We start from the raw sequence: 16,675 nt of genomic DNA on the forward strand, positions 1-16,675 counted from the left end.
TTACTACTGCTTCTCTTAAGGTATATCTTTACGTGATGATCAATGATGTGAGGATAGAGAAATACAAGGGCGATAATCTAAAGAGTGAGGGCCTAAAGAATTTCACTCACGACTCAGGCTAGCCTCTCAAAACATTACAGGGGCTAAAAAACAGAAACTGGGAAAAAACTGAGAACAGTCCTACAGAAGAACTAGAATGCAAATCAATACTATTAATAACAGTTTGAGCCAAGGACTGCCTTCAGGAAGTTGCTCATCACTAGGTAAGTAAAAATAATCCCTTACTTTTGTGTAATATTAAAAATGTATTTGCAGACTGAGAAAGATACTTTTCTATTTATTATCTCACTTTCAAAAAACACCTCCATCAGGCACGTAGAACAGATATTTTCTTTCAATTTATTCCACCAATAATTAAATACTAAGCACCTGTGTATTAGTTACAAGTACTTGTGACTAAGAATTCCAAAGACGAAGAAAGTCTGTCTTATTTACTAAGTGCAACATGCCAAATGCATTCAATGCCAGGTAAGTGTTTATAATAGAGCTAAACATATGTATAAGAGTGATCTGGGGGAGCCCAGGAAGGCTTCAAGGAGAAGCAACTTTTGAGTTGTATATTAAACCATGGCAAGAATGGGTCAGACAGACAGGAAGGCCAGACAATATGCAGATGCACAGAACCACAAAAGAACATGACGTATTTAAAAAATTGAAAGTAATTCTGGAGGGGTGCCAAGATGGCTGGGAGAAGACAACACCAGAATGCAGCTCCCAGCGAATGAGACACAGAGGGCTAGAGAACTTCCGGATTCCAAAAGAGGTGCCCGGTTTGTTTCTGTGGGACTGATAGGGCACTGAAAATAGGCCCAGGGAAGGAGCCGCGGGGGCGAGAGCTGCCCAGGGGGACAAATCAAGACGGGGAGGGGGGGCTGCGTCCCCACCTGAAACGTGCAAGCTGGCTCGGAGGGTCTGGGGGACTTAACCCCCTTGGTGCTCCAATTCGGATCCTGCGCTTACCTCATCCCTCCTGCAACCCACGGTCCACAAGAGCCCTGCCAGACGATGGGGGCACAGTGGGTAGCCGATTCAAATCTGATCGGCGGTGCGGCAAGTTGGGGTGTGGCAACTACCATGGGGTGCGGCAAGTTGTCGCAGGGACCTGGATGGGAGTTTGGACTAACGCCAGTGGGACAGGCCGTCCCACAGGGGAAGGCAGAGTTGAAAGCAGGGAAACAGACCATAAGGCCTGGCAGGTCCCACCTCCGCAGAACTCAAACTGAAGCCCTCGCTAGAGAGCTTGGCAGCAAATACACCACCTTGACCCCAACCAGGAAGATCCAGCTGGGAAGGAGTGACGCCATTGGGAGGCAGGGCCAATCTCACCTGCAAACAAACTCCAGGGAAGGACCACCCACCCCAAAACCTGACTGAAAGAGCTCAGCAACGCCCTCTACAGGCCAAAAAAGATACAGTTCCAACCTCAACAGAAAAAATTGTCCATTCAGAGACTCCTGAAATCACCAACTTCAAAGATCAAAGGGAGATAAATTCACAAAGATGGGAAAAAAACAGCGCAAAAAGGATGAAACCATCAAAGAACAGAACACCTCTTTGCCTCCCAGGGATCACAACTCCTCACCACCAAGGGAACAAAAAAGAGAACCAATTTGATGAATTGACAGAAGCAGGCTTCAGAAGGTGTGTAAAAACAAACTTCGAGTTAAATGACCATGTTCTAACCCAACAAAAAGAAACTAAGAACCTTGAAAAAAGGTTAAACGAAATGCTAACTAGAATAACCAGCTTAGAGAAGAACATAAACGACTTGATGGAGCTGAAAAACACAGCATGAGAACTTTGCGAGGCATACACAAGTTTCAACAGCCAAATCGATCAAGCAAAAGAAAGGCTATCAGAGATAGAAGATCAAATCAATGAAATAAAACAAGAAGGCAAGATTAGAGGAAAAAAGTGTGGAAAAAAATGAACAAAGCCTCCAAGTACTATGGGATTATGTGAAAAGACCTAATCTACGCTTGATCTGCATACTTGAATGTGATGGGGAGAATGAATCCAAGTTGGAAAACACTCTTCAAGATATTATCCAAGAGAACTTTCCCAACCTAACAAGGCAGGCCAACATTCAAATCCAGGAAATACAGAGAACACCACAAAGATATTCCTCAAGAAGAGGAACCCCAAGGCACATAATTGTCAGATTCACCAGGGTTGAAATGAAGGAAAAAATCCTAAGGGCAGCCAGAGAGAAAGGTCAAGTCACCCACAAAGGAAAGACCATCACACTCATAGTGGACCTCTCAGCAGAAACTCTGCAAGCTAGAAGGGAGTGGGGGCCAATATTCAACATCCTTAAAGAAAAGAACTTTCAACCCAGAATTTCATATCTGGCCAAACTAAGCTTCATTAGTGAAGGAGAAATAAAATCCTTTATGGACAAGCAATTGCTGAGAGATTTTGTCGCTACAAGACCTGCCTTACAAGAGCTACTGAAGGAAGTACTAAGCAGGGACAGGAAGAACCAGTACCAGCCACTGCAAAAATGTACCAAATGGTAAAGAACAACGACGCAATGAAGAACTGTCAATTAACAGGCAAAACAACTAACTCGCCAGTAACAAAATGGCAGGATCAAATTCAAACATAACAATATTCACGTTGAATGTAAATGGCCTAAACACCCCAATTGAAAGATAAAAACTGGCAAATTGGATAAAAAGTCAAGACCCATCAGTGTGCCGTATTCAGGAGACCCATCTTACATGCAAAGATGCACATAAACTCAAAATAAAGGGATGGAAGAAGATTTACCAAGCAAATGGAGAGCAAAAAAAAGGAGGGGTAGCAATCCTAGTTTCTGATAAAATGGACTTTAAACCAACAAAGATCAAAAGAGATAAAGAAAGGCATTACATAATGGTAAAAGGATCAATGCAACAAGAAGAGCTAACTATCCTAAATATATATGCACCCAATACAGGAGCACCCAGATACATAAAGCAAGTCTTAAAGACCTACAAAGAGACTTAGACTCCCGTGCAATAATAGCGGGAGACTTTAACACTCCACTGACAATACTGGACAAATCAATGAGACAGAAAGTCAACAAGGATATACAGGACTTGAACACAGATTTGGACAAAGCGGACCTAATAGATATTTACAGGACACTGCACCCTAAATCCACAGAATACACATTCTTCTCAGCACCACATTGCACTTACTCCAAAATTGACCACATAATTGGAAGCAAATCACTCCTCGGCAAATGCAAAAGAACGGAAATCATAACAGTCTCTCAGACCACAGTGCAATCAAATTAGAACTCAGATTGAGAAAAGAACTCAAAACTGCACAATCACATGGAAACTGAACAACTTACTCCTGAAGGACAAATGGATAAACAATGAAACGAAGGCAGAAATAAAAATGTTCTTTGAAACCAACGAGAATGAAGACACAACATACCAGATCCTATGGGACACATTTAAAGCAGTGTCTAAATGTGTTTAAAGAGGGAAATTTATAGCAATAAATACCCACATGAGAAACAAGGAAAGATCTAAAAATCGACACCCTATTGTCTAAATTCAAAGAGCAAGAGGAGCAAGATCAAAAAAACTCAAAAGCAAGCAGAAGACAAGAAATAACTAAGATCAGAGCAGAACTGAAGGAGACAGAGACACAAAAAGCCTTCAAAAAATAAATAAATCCAGGAGGTGGTTTTTTGAAAAGATCAGCAAAATAGATCGCTAGCTAGACTAATAAAAGAAAAAGAAGAATCAAATAGATGTAATAAAAAAAGATAAAGGGGAGATCACCACCAATTCCTCAGAATATAAACTACCATCAGAGATTACTACAAACAACTCTATGCACATAAACCAGTACATCTGGAAGAAATGGATAAATTCCTGGACACTTGCACACTCCCAAGACTAAGCCAAGAAGTTGAAACCCTGAATAGACCAATAATAAGGTCTGAAGTTGAGGCAGCAATTAAGAGCCTACCAACCAAAAAAAAGTCCAGGTCCAGATGGGTTCAGAGCTGAATTCTACCAGACATACAAAGAGGAGTTGGTACCATTCCTGTTGAAACTATTCCAAACAATCCAAAAAGAGAGAATCCTCCCTAACTTTCTTTGAGACCAACATCACCCTGATACCCTAATCTGGCAGAGATACAACTGAAAAAGAAAACTACAGGCCAATATCCATGGTGAACAATGATGCAAAAATCTTCAGTAAAATACTGGCAAACCGAATCCAACAGCACATCAAAAAGCTTATCCATCACGATCAAGTAGGCTTCATCCCGGGGATGCAAGGCTGGTTCAACATACACAAATCTATAAACGTAATTCACCACATAAACAGAACCAAAGACAAAACCCACATGATTACCTCAATTGATGCAGAGAAGGCCTTCGACAAAATTCAACAGCGCTTTATGCTAAAAACTCTCAATAAACTAGGTATCAACGGAACGTATCTCAAAACAATAAAAGCTATTTATGACAAACCCACAGCCAATATCATTCTGAATGGGCAAAAATTAGAAGCATTCCCTTTAAAAACTGGCACTAGACAAGGATGCCCTCTCTCACCATTCCTATTCAATATAGTATTGGAAGTTCTAGCCAGAGCAATTAGACAAGAAAAAGAAATGAAGGGCATTCAATCAGGAAAAGAAGAAGTCAAACTGTCCCTATTTGCAGATGACGTGATCATATATTTAGAAGACCCCATTGTCTCAACCCAAAACTTCCTTAAGCTGGTAAGCAAAGTCTCAGGATACAAAATCAATGTGCAGAAATCACAAGCATTCCTATACACCAGTAACAGACAAACAGAGAGCCAAATCATGAGCAAACTCCCATTTACAATTGCTACAAAGAGAATAAAATACCTGGGAATACAACTAACAAAGGATGTAAAGGACCTCTTCAAGGAGAACCACAAACCACTGTTCAAGGAAATAAGAGGGGACACAAACAGATGGAAAAACATTCCATGCTCATGGTTAGGAAGAATCAATATTGTGAAAATGGCCACACTGCCCAAAGTAATTTATAGATTCAATGCTATCCCCATCAAGCTACCATTGACCTTCACAGAACTGGAAAAAACCACTTTAAACTTCATATGGAACCAAAAGAGAGCCCATATAGCCAAGACAATCCTAAGCAAAAAGAACAAAGCTGGAAGCATCACGTTACCTGACTTCAAACTATACTACAAGACTACAGCAATCAAAACAGTATGGTACTGGTACCAAAACAGAGATACAGACCAATGGAACAGAACAGAGGCCTTGGAAGCAACACCACACATCTACGACCATCTGATCTTTGACAAACCGGACAGAAACAAGAAATGGGGAAAGGATTCCCTGTTTAATAAATGGTGTTGGGAAAATTGGCTAGCCATATGCAGGAAGCTGAAACTGGACCCCTTCCTTACATCTCATACAAAAATTAACTCCAGATAGATTAAAGATTTAAACATAAGAACTAACACCATAAAATCCCTAAAAGAAAACCTAGGCAAAACCATTCAGGACCTAGGCACAGGCAAGGACTTCATGACTAAAACACCAAAAGCAATGGCAACAAAAGCCAAAATAGACAAATGGGACCTAATTAAACTTGAGAGCTTCTGCACAGCAAAAGAAACAATCATTAGAGTAAACCGGCAAGCAATAGAATGGGAAAAAATTTTTGCAATCTACCCATCTGACAAAGGGCTAAAATCCAGAATCTACAAAGAACTAAAGCAGATTTACAAGAAAAAAACAAACAAACCCATTCAAAAGTGGGTTAAGGATATGAAAAGACACTTTTCAAAAGAAGACAAATATGTGGCCAATAAACATATGAAAAAATGCTCATCACTGGTCATTAGAGAAATGCAAATCAAAACCACATTGAAATACCATCTCACGCCAGTTAGAATGGGGATCATTAAAAAATCTGGAGATAACATGCTGGAGAGGATGTGGAGAAACAGGAACACTTTCACATTGTTGGTGGAAGTGTAAATTAGTTCAACCATTATGGAAGACACTGTGGTGATTCTTCAAGGATCTAGAAATAGAAATTCCATTTGACCCAGCAATCCCATTTCCTAGTATATACCCAAAGGATTATAAATCATTCTGTCATAAAGACACATGCACATGTGTGTTCACTGTGGCACTGTTTATGATAGCAAAGACCTGGAACCAACCCAAATGCCCATCGATTGTAGACTGGACAAAAAAATGTGGCCCATATACACCATGGAATACTATGCAGCCATAAGAAACGATGAGTTCGTGTCCTTTGTAGAGACATGGATGAAACTAGAAACCATCATTCTCAGCAAACTGACAAACCAAACACCACATGTTTTCACTCATAGGCAATGAGAACACTTGGTTACTGGGAAAGGAACAACACTCACAGGGCTAGGTATCGGAGGTGGAGGGGAGACGTGGGGAGGGACAGCGGTGGCGGGGGGCAGGGAGGTTGGGGAGGGATAACACCAGGAGAAATGCCTGACATTGGCAACAGGGAGGGGTGGGTGGATGGAGACAGCAAACCACCATGGCATGTATGTACCTACGAACCATCCTGCAGGATGCAGGACATGCATATATACCCCAGAGCCCAAATACAATTTAAAAAAAAAATCTTAAAGAAAAGAAAGTAATTCTGTATGGCTAGAGCAGAGGGTGCACATGGAATATGAGGTGAAAAGGAGAGGGAGTAGGGGGGTTAGAGCTCACAGGGAGACGTAAAAGTGTAACAGCTAAGACCAGACCTGGATTCAAATCCTGACTCTACCATTTACCTGTTGGTCCTACCCTCTCAAAGCCAGTTTCCTCTTCTATAAAATAGGAGTTTTCAGAATAGGAATATCTGTCTCAAAGAAGTGTTGCGAAGATTAAGAGAAGTAATTGCATGTAAAATGCTTAGCAAAGTCTCTAACGGATTAAACAAATGACTTAAGAAGTAGTGAATTATGCCATCAGAAGAATTTAGGAATTTATCTCACAGACAATAGAAGTCAGAAACTTTTTTTTTTTTTGAGACAGAGTCTCGCTCTGGAGTGCAGTGGCATGATCCCGGCTCACTACAACCTCTGCCTCATGGGTTCAAGCAATTCTCATGCCTCAGCTTCCTGAGTACCTGGGATTACAGGTGCTCATCACCATGCCTAGCTCATTTCTTGTATTTTTAGTAGAGACGGGGGTTCTACCATGTTGGCCTGGCTGGTCTTGAACTCCTGGCCTCAAGTGATCTACCTATCTTAGCTTCCCAAAGTGGTGGGATTATAGGCATTACACCATGTCCGGCCAGAAAATATTTTTTAAGTGAAGAACAATTAAGATTAGATAAAGCTTAGAAAATCCACTATAGTAGCACAATGAGGAAAAACTAGACTGAAATGGAGGAGGGAAAGACTAATTAGGAGATCTCTGAAAATATACAGGTAGGGGAAAAATAGGGACCTCAAAAAAAGAAGGCACTGGAAGTAGGGATGAAGAAGGGACATTGATTTGGAAGTTATTTATAAGGAAGCAAAGAAATGATCAAGAAAAACAGAAGGGAAGTTTAAGTATTCCATGTTTCTATGGGTGTCATCAACCAAGATTAGAAATATGGGAAGATGAAATGGTTTTTAGGAAAGATAATGATTTTAATTTTAGAACTGTCAAATTTGAGGTGAATGCTTCAAAAAGGTCAAATGATAGTTCCAAAGAGTGCCATGAAATCTGACAAACAGGAGTTATCTTAGCAAGGAGGAGTCTCATGGAAATAAAAGCTGAAACAAATAGTAGTGATTGAGGAGTAAACGAGAGGTAAAGCAGTGGAGATAATACAGGTTCTATTTGGAGGAGATTTGGCAAAAAGGTTAAAAAATAGGATGGATGAAATAGCATTCAACAATAAAATATAACAGAATTGATACAACATGGCTGAAATTTAAAAAAAACAGGTGAAATAATGTCAGGTGAAAGAAGTAGGTATGACTCCATTTACATGAAATTCTAGAACACAAAACAATAGTGACAAAAAGTATATCAATGGTGGGTGAAGAGACTACAAAGGGACATGAGGAAACTTTGTTAACATTTGCTGAATTGTAAACTTAAAATAGGTACATTTTACTATATGTAAATTATATCTCAAAAAAGTTTATTAAAAAAAGGTAGGATACTAGATAGGTGTACATAAATATTTTCTTCAAAAGAAAGATGTAATTTGGATATTTTCCTTTTCTTAGGGGAAGCAGTTCATAGAGGGAGGCTGGAGATGCTAACGGAGTAAGAACTTAAAGCAGATGGGCTCTATCTAGAGCAGTGGCTCCCAAATATCCGTCCCTCTTAGACTGACCTTTCATGGCAGCCTATGAAAGCTGGTTCTACAGGTGAGATATTCACCAAGCTGGTTCTATAGGTGAGATATTCTCCAGTACTCTCTAATCTTCTGTCCTTAACTAGTCAATCCCCTACCACAGATCAGTCCAACCATCCATTTTCCCATGAGTGTAGTCAACAAATATCCTGGTAAGTACTGGGACTGATTGGTTTAATTACTGATTTATAATTACAGCCTTGGTTGGCCTTTAAATTTTATTTATTTATTTTTTCGAGACAGAGTCTTATGCTGTTGCCCAGGCTAGAATGCAGCTAGAGTACAATCTCAGCTCACTGCAACCTCTACCTCCCACGTTCAAGCAATTCTTATGCCTCAGCCTCCTGAGTAGCTGAGATTACAGGCATGCACCATGACACCCAGCTAATTTTTTGTATTTTTTTTTTTTAGTAGAGATGGGGTTTCACTATGTTGGTCAGGCTGGTCTTGAACTTCTGGCCTCATGTGATCTTCCTGCACATGTTGTCTCCTCTTCGTGGAATACCTTTCTGCCTCCCAAAGTGCTGGAATTACAGGCATGAGCCACTTTGCCTGGCCTCAACACACATCCCATACCTCAGCAGTCAGACAAAACCTCGAAGTTTCCTTTTACCCACAATGTTATTTTTACATCTTGGAGCCTTTGCACATGTTGTCCCCTCTTCCTGGAATACCTTTCTGCTCCCTTTTCCAGACACCACCCCTTCCAAGAAGCTTCCCTAGTGCTTTAGTCTAAGTTACACGTACTCACAGGAATCTGTTCTCTATGTGTTCCCTGCACTACACAGTATACTACTTGAATTGGAATAGGATTTCCTGTATCTGTATCCCTGGCAACTAGCATAATGCCTGCTATATAAGGGGTACTCAATATAATGCTGCATTAATTTTACTTTTCAAAACCAACTCCTTCATTTGTACCATGCTTGACCTCTTCTTATAACTTTTCCATCACTATTCTAATCTCTCCTTTTCTTTCTTTCCACACTTTTTTTCTTCTTTTTTTTTTTTGAGATGGAGTCTTGTTCTGTTGCCCAGGCTGGAGTGCAACGGTGCGATCTCAGCTCACTGCAACCTTCGCCTCCTGGATTCAAGCAATTCTCATATCTCAGCTTCCCAAGTAGCTGGGATTACAGGTGTCCACCTGTAATTAGCCTGGCTAATTTTTGTATTTTTAGTAAAGATGGAGTTTCATCATGCTGGGCAGGCTATTCTTGAACTCCTGGCCTCAAGTGATCCACCTGCCTCAGCCTCCCAAAGTGCTTGGATTATAGGCATGAGCCACAGCACCTGGCTCTTTAAACATTTTTCTATATACTTGTTTCATCTCTGTTTATATTTTCAAGACTTTTTTCCCTTAAAAAGACATACTCCTTTAATGCTATCTTCTGCTGACACTAATCAAACTTCTTGAAAAGCAGCATATTCCTGTTTTCTCCACTCATCACCTCTCTTTCATTCTTTTTATTTTATATTTGAGACAGAGTTTCATTTTATTACCCAGGTTGGAGTGTAGTAGCACAATCTCAGCTCACTGTAACCTCTGAATCCCAGGTTCAAGCAATTCTCATGCCTCAGCCTCCCAAGTAACTGGGACTACATGCACATACCACCACACCTGGCTAATTTTTGTATTTTTGGTAGAGACAGGGTTTTGCCATGCTGGCCAGGCTTGTCTCCAACTCCTGGCCTCAAGTGATTTATCTGCCTTGGCCTCTCAAAGTGCTGGCATTACAGGTGTAAGCTACCTCGCCAAGCCTCATTCTTTAACTCATTGAATTCTGGCTTCTGACAGCACCACTTTACTAAAGGTGCTTGTTATTCAAAGACTATCAATAATTTCTTAAGAACTAAACATACAAAAATGTTATTTCCATGATCCATGTAGTCTTCAGCAATGCAAGCTATAATATCTAAATAAAAAAACAATAAAACAGCCAGGTGTATTGCCTCTCACCTATATTCCCAGCTACTCAGGAGGCTGAGGTGGGAGAACTGCTTGAGACCAGGAGTTTAAGACCAGTCTGGGAAACATAGCAAGACCCCATCTCTAAAAAATTAAAAAACATTAGCCAGGCATGGTGTGTGTACTTATGGTCCCAGTTACTTGAGGGGCCTGGGTGGAAGGACTGCTTGAGCTCAGAAGTTCAAGACCAGCCTAGACAATATAGCCAGACCTCATCTCTTCAACAACAACAACAACAATAAAACAGAAAAATACCTCAATGTTCGTTGCATTCAGCTTCTCCTCCATTACTTGTTTGAGGATGATGAGTGAAGACTTGATGGCTTCTTTCAGAGTCATAGACTTGAAACAAAGAAGGCAAGAAGATGCCTATTAATTATACACAATCCTTCCTTCCTTCAAAGATTTTCCCTTCATCTCACTGTAGAAATTATTTAGTAAGTATGCCAAACATCTTACTTAGTACGATGTATTACAAGTATCTCCAGAACTCAAGTAAACGGCAAATAAGTGGAATACTTTTTCAGAAAAACCCCCAAAACCTTATTGTAAGCCGCAGTAAAGTCACCAACCTTCATATAGTAAGTAGTCTTTGAAGAAGGGGAAAGGGATATACTTCTCTTGTATACATTTGAATTCCTCTTTTAATTTAGAATGTAATATTATTTGTGATATCCTATGAACAATAATGTGCAAATGATCTAAGAAGGTAGCCCAAAGGTTTAGAAAATTCACTTTTTACCCCATTTTGTATCCAATTTCCTCCACATGTAAAATCAATACCATTAGCAGCTGATGTGAGCAGGCATCCCTGTATGAACCACCTGAATGACACAACGGCCTTCATTCACACCAATGAGTTACCCAAAAGCAAATCTTCCCATCTCACAAAGAAAATATCAAATGCCCACTTGCTTCAAGGGCCAATTATAAATTGCTAAGTAAAGCTGTGAAGATAGAGGATAAACGTATTATGGTACATCCACTCAGTGGTATATTACTCAGCCATCAGAAGAAAATATTGGTACAAGATGAATGGATCTCAAAAACAGTCTGTTAAACAAAACAGATAAAAACTTACAAATTCTTTAATTCCATTTATAAAAAAGCACAAGAACAGACAAAACTAATGGACAGTGGTAAACATGGTGGTAAACATGGTTGCAAGGTAGGGAAAGAGATTGACTGGAATGTGGATGAGCATTTGTATTTTTTTGGAGTTGGAAAGTTTTTTTTTTTTTTGAGACGAAGTCTTGCCCTTTTGGAATGCAATGGCGTGGTTTTGGCTTATGGCAACCTCCGCCTCCTGGGTTCAAGCGATTCTCTTGCCTCAGCCTCCCAAGCAGCTGGGACTACAGGCATGTGCCACCATGCCCGGCTAATTTTTGTATTTTTAGTAGAGACGAGGTTTCACCAATGTTAGAACCAGGATGGTCTCAAATTCCTGATCTCATGATCCACCCGCCTTTGCCTCCCAAAGTGCTGGGATTACAGGGATTAGAGGTGTGAGCCACCAGACCCGGCTTCTTGTTTTGCAATTGTCAAAACTCATAGAACTGAACTCTTAAGGTCTGTACATTTTATTATATGTAAATTATACTGTGATTTTCAAAAAAATAGTACAAGTTGTGAGAATACTTAATTACCTTGTGGTAAACTTCTTGCAAGGAGCTCTGGGCACCCTCTGAAGCAGAGCCAATTGCTCGAGCATCACACTGTACAAAAGTCCCAGATGGGTCCATATGAAACCTGCAAAACCACAAAAATGAGGACTAAAATGCTTAAGAGTGGTGGCACTTTATGTAACAAACGTCTCACTTAAACAAAGTATAAATGCTTGGCCCTGCAGCAAGAAAACACCACTGAAATATTGAGGCACAGATATAAAAGATTTTCTATGTCTGGAGAAACCAGACATTTCAAAAAGTGTTTAATTAGTAACTTCCTTAGGGATTTAGAATTATAGTATAGTATGTATAAATATGGTACTTGTTTATGCCTATCTTAGTAATATTTGAAGATAAGGATCAGATCAACATTCCAGAACAAAGCTCTAAAACATACCCTGACTACAGTAACAAAGTTATTTCTAATTCCTTCCAGAATTAACGCTGGTTCCAATAGGAGAATTCTTCGTGGAATCCCCAAATTTGTGTAAACAGCATAGAATCACTAACTTTAGTATTAAAGCCCCGTGTGTGTGTGTGTGTGTGTGTGTATGTGTGTGTGTACATACACATACACACACACACACACACACACATCTACAATAGCCCTTTTACAATAATTTTTTCTTTTTTTAATTTTAATTTTTTAACGAGACAGGGCTCTGTTATCCAGGCTGGAGTGCAGTGGCACGATCATAGCTCCCTACAGCCTCAAACTCCTGGGCTCAAGAGGATCGTCCTGCCTTGGCCTTCAAGTAGCTGGGACTACAGGTGCATGCTAATACCTGGCTAATACTCTACAATAATCTTCTCAGTCCCCACCCCAAATTAAAATAACTCCCTATAAAAGCATGAAGGAAAACTACAAAATGGTACTTACAGTTGGGGTCCTTTCTCATCAACTCCTCCAAACAGCAATGCTACTCCAAAGGGACGAGACTAGAACCAAAAAGTAAGAGATATTAAGATTAAACAGCTACAAAGTAAAGAGGTGAGAGGGGCTGGGAATGTTTATGTTCACAGGACAAATGTCCTAAGTCCCACAGAACAATACGAAAACTCAACACAAGTATCATGCTCACCATGGCACCTGGATCTGCATCTTCTTCTCCAAACTGGAGAGCTAGATTGGACACAGCTTGGGTCACACTCTCCACCGTCATTGTCTCATTGTAGGTGAACCAGTGGTTCTAGAAGAAGAGCAAAGCACGGAACACCCTTCTAATAAGGACATTAAAGCAGCCCACCATCTCACTACACACATTCCTTTAAACTGGGATTGGAAACTGAAGGCTCAAATGTGGGTTTCTTAATTAACATTAACCCTGAGTACTTGGGAGTACATGAGGGGAAGAGAAATAGCTCTGGAAATAAACATATCACAAGGACTCTAAGCAACGATGGACAAGAGAATTACTGCCTTGAAAAAAAGGGTTATGCCCTCAAAGCACCAAGTTTACTCTTTTCAAAAACTAAAAGTGCCTCTTTCCGTCAAAGACTCTAGCTTATTCTGTTGATGTTTAAGTTAAATGACTTATTCTTACATTAGTAGAGAAGCAAACTTGCAAATAAGTGCAAAAAATTTTACCGTATATTTTTCTTACTAGCCTATCTCCAAGCAGCAGCTACAAAGTTAAAACAAACAAAAAAACAGTATCCCTGACCAGTATTTGCCAGCTGCTACAAGTTATTACTCACCGAAGGAGGACTGTTACTTGCAAGCCTGGCAACCAAGGCAGTTGAGGGGAGAATATCCTTTAATTATGTCCACCTCCTGCCAGGGTGCTCCCACAGAAAGTCGATTAGGAAACAATGCATTGCAATGCATGCTTTATATAAGGCAAAGCCAACAAAAGCAAGACACTGTCAGCACTACTGACCAGAGCTTCTTTAAAACTGCAATGGTTGGATGGCTAAACTTCAAGCCCCAGAAAGTTCTAACTGGAAATTCTACCCAAAATTACTCCCAAGAGCCATATCTAATATTGACACAGATATCTGCAGTATAGCTCAGGCAGCTATAAAATAACTAAACAAGGAACTCAAGCATGCTGGTAAAAAGGAGATGATGCCAATTTTACCTGTGTCTCCACTCTGGCTTTATCAATTAAAGTCTTAGCATCAGCAATTAGCCCACTCATGGCACAACCTGCAATGTAAAATTGAAAGTGACCCAGTGGCCAAATCCTTGTAGAAGCTTTCATCCACTCAGGGGATCCTGAAATTCTGGAGTGGAACTATGGCAGCCATTCAGCTATCCCATGGTATTTTATACCCTAAAGATTAGATAGGAAATGATCTGCACTGAACCCAAGTATTAATGGTATTAATGATATTAGAAACAAAAAACCATCCACAATGACACAGAAGTCCAGGCAATAAAAATAAGTCCAGAGAAAAGCAGCTAACCAAACATGAATTTCCACATATTACATCCCTAGGCATCCCTTTAGCACTCTTTGTAGACCATGATACATTTTCAAACTAAGCAAACACTAATGCCCCAACCTGAGAAACAAGGAAAAGAAAATCACCTCACTATGAACTATAGTGAAGGGCCCTCAAATAAATCAAAAGCCTTTTGCCTCTCTGTTCCAAACACAAAGCAACTAATGATATCAGAGAGAGCGTGCCTGATGGCCCAAGCCACCACGATTATAACTGTTATTATTATTTTTTTTCCCCAGACAGAGTCTCACTCTGTCACCCAGGCTGGAGTGCAGTGGCTCAATCTCAGCTCACTGCAACCTCCGCCTCCCAGGTTCAACTGATTCTTCTGCCTCAGCCTCCCGAGTAGCTGGGACTACAAGCAAGCACATGCCACCACGCCGGCTAATTTTTGTATTTTTTTAAGAGACAGGGTTTCACCATACTGGCCAGGCTGGTCTGGATCTCCTGACCTCGTGATTCGCCTACCTCGGCCTCCCAAAGTGCTGGGATTACAGGCTTGAGCCACTATGCCCGGCTATAACTGTTATTTTACATGCCATAATTCAAATGTAAATCTCCAGCCTAAGTTTCTCTCCCAAGTTTCAGACATATAAAGCCAAATAACTTCCTTAATATATCTACTTGGATATATCACACACCCATTTCCCTTCTAGATCCCATCATCTTCCTTGGCCCTCATAACCAATCAGATCACAAGTTCTGTCAATCTCTACCTTCCTCTCCATTCTCTGGCTACTGTGTTGGTTAAAACCTTCATCATCTCTTTATTTCGACTATTACAAAAGTTTCTTAACTGGCCTCCCTGCTTCCAGTCTCAGCCCTTTTTAGTCTACCTTTAACACCATTATCAGAACAGCCTTTCTAAAATTCTAATGGGATCATATTACTTCATTGCGTAAAACCTTTCCCATTTATGCAAAAGATTACACTGAAGCACTTTAGTGTGGTAAAAAAGGAATTGCACTCTCCGACCCCAGACTCATCTCTTGCTGCAGTTAATGTCACAGTCCTACAAAACTGCTTATGCCATGGTATTTTATATTTTACACTACAATGGCTTCAGTCATTTCTATTCCTTCTGACTAGAAAGCTCTCTCTTGCTAAACCCAGACACTTGTTTGCCTTGTGTACACTTCCTTACCTTTCAGAATTAAACTCAGCTCATAATCACTTTCATGGAATCCTTTTCTGAAAGCCCCACTCTATCATTGACTCCAGGCAAAATGAATTATTTCCTCCTTTGTGCTCCTACCGAGAACACACTATTGTCTTTCTTAATACTTTTGTCACTTAATTGCATTTACTTATTTACCACCACAATTAGACTGTATGCTCCTAGAAAACAAGTCTTTCTTTCTTTCTACATCCTGTATCTAGCACAATGTCTGGCACACTGTAGGCTCTCAATTTGTAGAATGAAGTGACACTGAACTACCTTCAAAAGAAAAGACTGGAGTTAAAGAAGACACAATGTTCCAATCTTAAAATATAAAATCTCAGTTTCTATATATATATATATATCTATGAAAGAGATAATATCAAGCTCCCAGTCACCACGGCATTTGGTTCTGATGCCTTTAAGCAATTAATTATTTTGCCAATGTTTCATTAATTAGATGACTAAACAGGTTAAGAAAATTTGGAGAGCCAAATAAAACGCCATTCTATAAATAAGTAGAACAACTCACTCTGTGATTAAAGCAGGGGAATTAAAGACCAAAAAAGTGGGTAGAGGGAAAACGGAATACGAAGACAAATCTGAAAACAAAGTCAAGTCTGTATTATTCCTATAATTCGTAGTCACTCCAAAGATCTTTGAGAATTCCTCTTTTCTTAATGGACACTCCAGCTTCTCACACATAATCCTGTGCTCTGGTGGCCTCCTAGTAGGGCAAATTTTGTGCATCAGTAAAGACTCACTCATCATAAGGAGCTGGTCTATGATTCAACCTTTGCATATTTCAACAACCATCACATTTACAAAGTCTAAAGTTGAGGGGAAAGGAACTTCTAGGAATAGGTTAAACATAAATGAGTCCTGCAACAGCCCCTACTCCTACATTTACGCATTCTGGACTACTGCCTGGAAAATAATAGCTAACAAGGGGATAACATGTTTATTTCATAAACCTTCCTTGGAACATCATAGAGGACTAATTAACCTAAAC

The 16,675-nt window shown here is 40.0% G+C and overlaps 1 protein-coding gene across 3 annotated transcripts in view; it reads right to left on the bottom strand.

The window, feature by feature from the left end:
• The window catches only part of PSMA5 (proteasome 20S subunit alpha 5), a 29,272-nt gene that overhangs the window by 2,173 nt on the left and 10,424 nt on the right, over positions 1-16,675 (bottom strand). For all 3 annotated transcript variants that reach the window (XM_009001839.5, XM_002751176.6, XM_078332705.1), the window contains 5 exons: positions 14,138-14,205; positions 13,139-13,246; positions 12,937-12,995; positions 12,036-12,138; positions 10,645-10,731 (listed from right to left, as the gene is read on the bottom strand). In XM_009001839.5, coding sequence (XP_009000087.1) covers positions 10,645-10,731; positions 12,036-12,138; positions 12,937-12,995; positions 13,139-13,246; positions 14,138-14,205 — 425 coding nt within the window. The remainder of the gene's footprint in view (positions 1-10,644; positions 10,732-12,035; positions 12,139-12,936; positions 12,996-13,138; positions 13,247-14,137; positions 14,206-16,675) is intronic.

This window comes from Callithrix jacchus, chromosome 7, assembly GCF_049354715.1.
Source record: "Callithrix jacchus isolate 240 chromosome 7, calJac240_pri, whole genome shotgun sequence".
NCBI classification, from domain to species: Eukaryota; Metazoa; Chordata; class Mammalia; order Primates; family Cebidae; genus Callithrix; species Callithrix jacchus.